The sequence below is a fragment of the Nannochloropsis gaditana genome, assembly GCF_000240725.1.
Source record: "Nannochloropsis gaditana CCMP526 unplaced genomic scaffold scaffold554, whole genome shotgun sequence".
Taxonomy (NCBI): Eukaryota; class Eustigmatophyceae; order Eustigmatales; family Monodopsidaceae; genus Microchloropsis; species Microchloropsis gaditana.
In genome coordinates this window covers 9,752-15,729 of record NW_005803399.1, presented here as the reverse complement: position 1 = coordinate 15,729, position 5,978 = coordinate 9,752, and the positions used below count along the sequence as shown (strand labels likewise).

Below are 5,978 nucleotides of genomic sequence, written 5' to 3'. Positions count from 1 at the left end.
CGCAAAAATCAACGCGTTCAAAGGAAGGTAGTGGGATGCATAAAAAGAAATGGTCCTACTAGAACGGAAGGCAGGAATAACAAAAATAAAATGTTTTCAGAATCCACCCCAGGGTCGGGACGTGGACGGCGGACATCAGTCTTTCCTCGAGCCTAGGGAGAACGTGCAATGATTTGATACCACTTCTCCGGAAAATGAGACCAAAGCACCATTGCATTGCAAAATACGCGGCTTGGTTTTGGGACTGCCTTATGTACATGGCATGATCTGCCGCGCTCGCTTCTCCGAAAGTCAATTTTACCTGCACCGATTGACCTGTCCGATCAAAGCGGCAGATAAAATTGTCTGGGATTCCGGTGCGATCCTACGAGAAGAATCAAGAAAGCATACTTTGAAAACGTGATGGCAAAGCATTCAGTTGCCCCCATCTCATTGTCGCCTACTCAAACCTCCTGCCATTGCCATGCAATGCCCTACAAGCTGTAGACATCTTTAGGGAAAAAATACCATCGCCTTCCCCGCACGTTTAATAAGATTGTCAACCCAAAAAATCAGCCACATTCGATTTTTCTACGTCCTTCGTCTCGCGTGGCATTGGGAGATGTTTTTTCCTTTCTGACGGCTTGTGTGACCGAGAGCAATCAGACGCCGCCGCCGGGCTGCGGCTGGAAAGAGCTTGGAAGCCCCTCTTTCATGCAACCATCTCTCGTTGCATCTGTCTTTACAGCAGTGACTTCGAGGTTGCTAGACACCCAAAACCTGATTACATGTGAATTTGGCTGTGTACGAGATTGGAGAGGGTTGTTTTTTAGTATTAGACTGGTAAAGGATAGAGACTTCCGTCCAAAAAATGCATCATGTATTCCACTCCTGTGCTCATCCTGTCAAAACTTTGCTCCCACCAACAGTACATTCAAGAAAAGTCATGGCCGCATGGCGTGCTTCCATCTCCAAGCACGTTCGTGAGCTCCGTTTTCTCATAAGCGCTTCTGAGGAAAGCAGCGCCGCCGCGCGCTCTTACATCAGGCACAACTATGACGAGCTGAAAATGCTGAACCCCACTACCCCTTTCCTCGTACGCGATGGCTGGCCAGGAAAAGATCCTTACGTGGTTGCCACATATGACTGGGGAAAAGAAGTGATAAAAACCATGGGCGGCTTGGACGAGAAGGGCATCGATGCCTTGTTAAAAGGCTTAGTCGAGGATGGGAAAAGCCTTCCGAAATACACACATCCGCCGCTGAGGGGTACGCCGGACGCCATCGTGGACGCTTTGCCACGGGACGTATTCTACTGAGCAAAGAATGTTATTTTTGTGCGAGTCCCTGTGACAAGGAACCGGAAAGAGAAGGCCAGAAGTAGGAATGGAAAGGGGGCGAGACGCAGGTGTCGGAGTCGGGAGGCCGATGAAAGATAATGGCAAAACCAGAAAAACAACTCTCGGGGGGAAAATCGTTCCTTGCCATCGTAGCCCCCACGCATTGAAAAGATTTCAGTATTTCAGGCCCGGTGGGAGGGCCCCCGTAACTTCTCATCTCTCCCTCCCCACCCCCCGTATCGCTTCAACGCATTTCCCCGTCGTCCTAGGCAGGAATCTTTCTCTCACTTCCTCCGCCTTCTTCCACCCCCCATTTTCACGCCACCCCTGCCGTCCTCGTCCCCTTTCTTCTTCTCCGCTTCCACCCGGCTTGCCACATCCAGCATGGCCGCGTCCCTGGCTGCTCCGTTCCCTGAACCTTGAGCACCCACAAATTTGCCTCTCCCTTTCTTGCCACGCTTGTTGTACGAGCGTTGATTCTTGGCAATCCATCGCTCAGGGTCTGGTGGAGGGCCGGGACGACTGGCGTCGTATTTCCCCTCAGCCGTTAGTTTCGCCAAATAAACGGTTCGAGCTCGGGCCCGTTGCCGCCTCCGGACTTCGGCTTTTTTCGCTGCTTTGGCTTGCTCTTCCTCCTCTTTTTCCTTCTGGCCCCCAGGGGCCGCGCCGGGCGGCAGCGTCCGCCGTTCTCCTCCCCCCTGCCGTCGAGGCAGCCCGGCCTCCTCTAGAATGCTGGCGTCCACCTCCTCGTCCTCGTTCCCTCCTTCCCCTTCCACCGCCGGCAGCTCCGCCTCTGCGATTTTCCCTGCTTCTTCTCCGTCCACCCACGACATTGCCATGACCAAGTCTGCCAGCGTGCGGAGCCTCACGTCGCTGTCCAGCTCTCCCTTGAGCTTGTCCGAGTCCAAAAGCGCGCGCAAGGCCGTCGCGGCCCCTGCTTGATCCCCTTTGGCTCGGCGGAGGGCCGCAGTTCCCCGCAACAGCTTGGCAAGGAAGGGAGGAGGAAGAGAGGGCGGGAAGGAGGAGACGGCACGGTCGAATGTGGCCAGCACTTCCTCCTCCAAGCCGAGTTTGGCGTAAATGGAAGCCACGGTGGCGACCACAGCCGGGTATCCTTGCAGGGACGGTATGGATTCCAGCACTTGGGCGGCTTCGCGCAGTTTTCCCTGATAGACCAGGCACTGGGCCCAGGCCGTGCCCACTTGTTGCTCGGCGTCGACGCTGTCCTGCGACGGGGAGCCACGCGCCATGGCTTGCACGGTCTGGAACAGGGTTTGGAGGTCTCCCGCGGGGTCGGTCGCGGCCCTTTGCATCTTGATCGCGACCTCGACCAGGGCCACACGCCAGGTCCCCGGGGCCTGTCCTCCCCCCTTTGCCGTCGCCGAAGCTGCCTCCTTCTTGAGCGCGGCCACCGCCTTTTCCGCGTCGTCCAGCCTGCCAGAATGCACCAGCATCAGCGCCTCGTTCACTCGGAGCAAAATGCTCTGTCCGGGTATCATTTTGGGCCCGGCCTCCTCTAAGGCTGCCTGCAACTTGTTCAAACCGCCTTGCGCCTTGGTCTGGCCCCTACCGCCCTTCAAAGCTGCCGCGGTAATCATCGCAGAGGCGCGGACCACAGGGTCCGAGAGCTTGTTCGCTTTCTTTGTCAGCGTCGACACCATCTCCAGGCCCTCCCGGCGTCGTCCCTGGGAGGCCAAGACGTAAGCCAGCTCCTGTCGAATCCCGCTCCCTTCGTTCAGGATGTCCACAGGCGACATCTCCTCTTCCAACCCCAGTCGCTCGCAGACATTCAAAGCTTCCCGCAGACGCGCTTCAGCGGCACTCAGGTCGCCCGTGTCGACGAGGGCGGCACCGGAATTGAAAGCCAACTCGTAGGAGGTCTCACGCAGCTCTGCCTCCAGGGGAAAACGAGATAAAGCCTCCTGGCCGCGACGGGCTGCCACGAAGGCCGCGTACAGATTGGTCAGCAGCTCGACATCCTCCTCGTCTCCCGCCTTGCGTCCCTCCTCGACCAGAGCCGAGAACACCTCAATGGCCTCATCATATCGGCCTTCTTTGAATAAGACTTGGCCCCGCAAATGCCGAAAGGATATTTCATTCTGCTCGGGACTTCCGTCCAAGACAGCCAAGGCCTCAGAACCTCGTCCCAGTCTGTACAATGCATAGGCTCGTTCGAAATCCTGAGCTGGAAGTGCCGTGGTTAAGGCAAGAGCATAGTCCCCTGTGTGCAGGGCTGCTGCTGCCTTTGCTGCCCGGGCTTCCAGCTCGTCGGGCGCGCTTTTCAGAACTGCGTCAGCGGCAGACAGCACCTCTTCAAAAGCTTCCTCTTCCAGTGCATGGTAGAGCGTCGCGTAGAGATCTTGAAGCTCCGCCGACGGGGCCACAGGGGCTTGTGCCATGATGCGACTGGAGGGGGATGGTCGATGTGGAGGTGAGAGAAAGGTGTCAAGGCGATCAACGAGGCGCAGATCTGCGAAAGACGAGCCAGAGCTGAGAATCCCAACGAGCTTGCAGATCGCCTTTGTACATAACTTTGATGTGCATCGACAAGTACAGACACAGGAAGACTTCCATACGAACGAGGCTATGGTCGTCTTGCCTTGTAGAGGGAGGCGCGAACGTGGTCCGTGAAAATATGCCCTGTCTTCTACCATCAAGGATCTTTTACAATGATATTATGCCCACAGCATCTGCAGATTGGCGCAGCAGAGTCAAAGCCATTGACACCGACACAAGTCTGCTTTGACAGTGGCTTCCAAACCTATTTCTTGTTTTTTAAGGCCTGCACACCATCGTCAATACAACTGCACCAACCTTACATACGTACAAGCACGATATAAGCTACAAATACACACGTAAATGTAGCAACTAAAGGCTTGTATGGCTGCGCACTTGTACATAAAGACAAAGCGCTCGAGGCATTGCAAGACTTCCATGGTCCTCGCGCCTCCGGCCGTCAGCTGTCGCTTTTTTCCCCTTCGGCTTGCCTAAGACACCACTGACACTTAAAATTGCCTGAAAATGATTTCCTTTCCGAGTTACTTGACACAACAAGTAGAATAAATGTATCAACAAAGGCAATTCTAATGCTGCATTATCAGTTACAGCAGCTGACAAATATTTGTTTTGCATCGAAGAGGCTCACAAGAGGTAAGATCCCGACTCAGACAATTCCTTAGCCCCTGGCCTGATTCTGAAGACAATCAGCCATCCCATCATTTTCGAGTATTTAAGATTTTATTTTCAAGTTTTAAATGTACTGCAACTGCACCCTATACAATTTTCAGCTGATCATTTCAACTTGGCGTTCCTCACTTTCATTCGATCCGTCGGTGTGGGCCGTGTACATCTGCTCACCCTCCCGGTTACCTCCCTTCTTCCTATTTCTCCGGGCACCCGCCTGTGCTGCAACCCGTTCAAAATATTCTTCCACCTCTTCAAGAGACTTTCCTTTCGTTTCAGGAAAGAAGACATACACGTAGGCCCCAGTGCCCATCGTCATGCAGGCGTAGAAGAAGAAGAACCCCATGGGTGTCAGCGCCTAGGTGAGAGACATGAATTTAATAAATTAAAACTGGTGATACATACACAGGAAAGCTTGTTATACAATCGAATAACTGAAACCCATCTCTTCCGGGTGTCCTACCTGGACCAGGGGGAGCGTTGTACTCGCAACGATTCCAGCGATAAGACGGTTGGAGGACGTTGCCAATGACATGGCCTTGGCACGGATGCGCGTGCTGAATACCTCAGTGGTCCCTACCCACGTTAATGGACCAACTCCCAAGGAGAAAAAAGCGACATAGAGGCACATACCTACCACCATCAACCAGGCCAGACTCTCTCGTTCAAAGGCCAGGCCCATCACGATCAGGAAGACAAAGAGTCCTCCGATGGAGATGAAAAGCAAGGGCCGACGACCCATTTGGTCCACGTACAGGGCGGCTAAGATGGTGAAAAGCGTTTTGCTCGCCCCTACAAGGATGGTCATCCCAAAGGCCGCGTTCTTCGTGACAAAGCCGGCGTCTCTCATGAATTCTGGAGAGAAATATATCAAACTTTCACACCCGCTCAATTGCTGGCAAGCCGCAAGCCCAATCCCTGCCAAAAGCATCAGCCGCACGGGCGGAGTCGGACAAAAAATGGCGTGCCAACTGCTGTGTTTATCCGCGGCGAAATCAGCTTGTATATGATGTTCTATCTGAGCAACAACACCGTCCACATTGCTCCCTGGCATGTAAACTTTCCGCAATACTGCTACGGCTTCCTCCCGCCGACCCCGCATCAAAAGCCAGCGGGGAGATTCCGGCATGACCGTGAAGGAGAGGACGATGAGGATGGAGGGCATCACCATCCCTAAGCCCAGCATCAAGCGCCAATCCAGTCCAGGCCCCACATCTAGAAGTGCGTAGTCCGCGACAAAACCCAACATGATCCCAAAATTCAGCGCCACCTCCGAGAAGGACACCAGGTGCCCACGGTGGCTGGGAGGGGCGATTTCGCCAATGTAAAGTGCGTCAATGGCGAGCCCGAGGCCCACCCCAATACCAATGAGAAAACGGCCAAACATGGCGAGGGGAAAGGCCCGTGCTAGCACCTGCAAGGCAGGAAGGTCGATGGAAGTGAGAAAGGGGAGGGACAAAAGCAAGCTTGTCAGGGG

General features: G+C 54.4%; 3 protein-coding genes across 3 annotated transcripts; 1 reads left to right on the top strand and 2 right to left on the bottom strand.

Moving 5' to 3' along the window:
* Window positions 1-925: 925 nt before the first annotated feature.
* On the top strand, window positions 926-1,297 carry NDUFA2 (NADH dehydrogenase (ubiquinone) 1 alpha subcomplex 2; the record flags this gene model as incomplete). Its single annotated transcript, XM_005854291.1, has 1 exon — window positions 926-1,297. One exon carries the CDS (start codon window positions 926-928, stop codon window positions 1,295-1,297), a length of 372 nt encoding a protein of 123 aa, XP_005854353.1.
* A 305-nt stretch (window positions 1,298-1,602) lies between these two features.
* Window positions 1,603-3,717, bottom strand: SRP72 (signal recognition particle subunit SRP72; the record flags this gene model as incomplete). The annotated part of the gene is made up of 1 exon (XM_005854290.1): window positions 1,603-3,717. The coding sequence occupies one exon, from the start codon at window positions 3,715-3,717 to the stop codon at window positions 1,603-1,605; it is 2,115 nt and encodes a 704-aa protein (XP_005854352.1).
* Window positions 3,718-4,698: 981 nt separating this feature from the next.
* On the bottom strand, window positions 4,699-5,351 carry NGA_0248520 (uncharacterized protein; the record flags this gene model as incomplete). The annotated part of the gene is made up of 4 exons (XM_005854292.1): window positions 4,699-4,723; window positions 4,795-4,859; window positions 4,965-5,077; window positions 5,135-5,351. The coding sequence occupies 4 exons, from the start codon at window positions 5,349-5,351 to the stop codon at window positions 4,699-4,701; spliced, it is 420 nt and encodes a 139-aa protein (XP_005854354.1).
* Window positions 5,352-5,978: the final 627 nt, after the last annotated feature.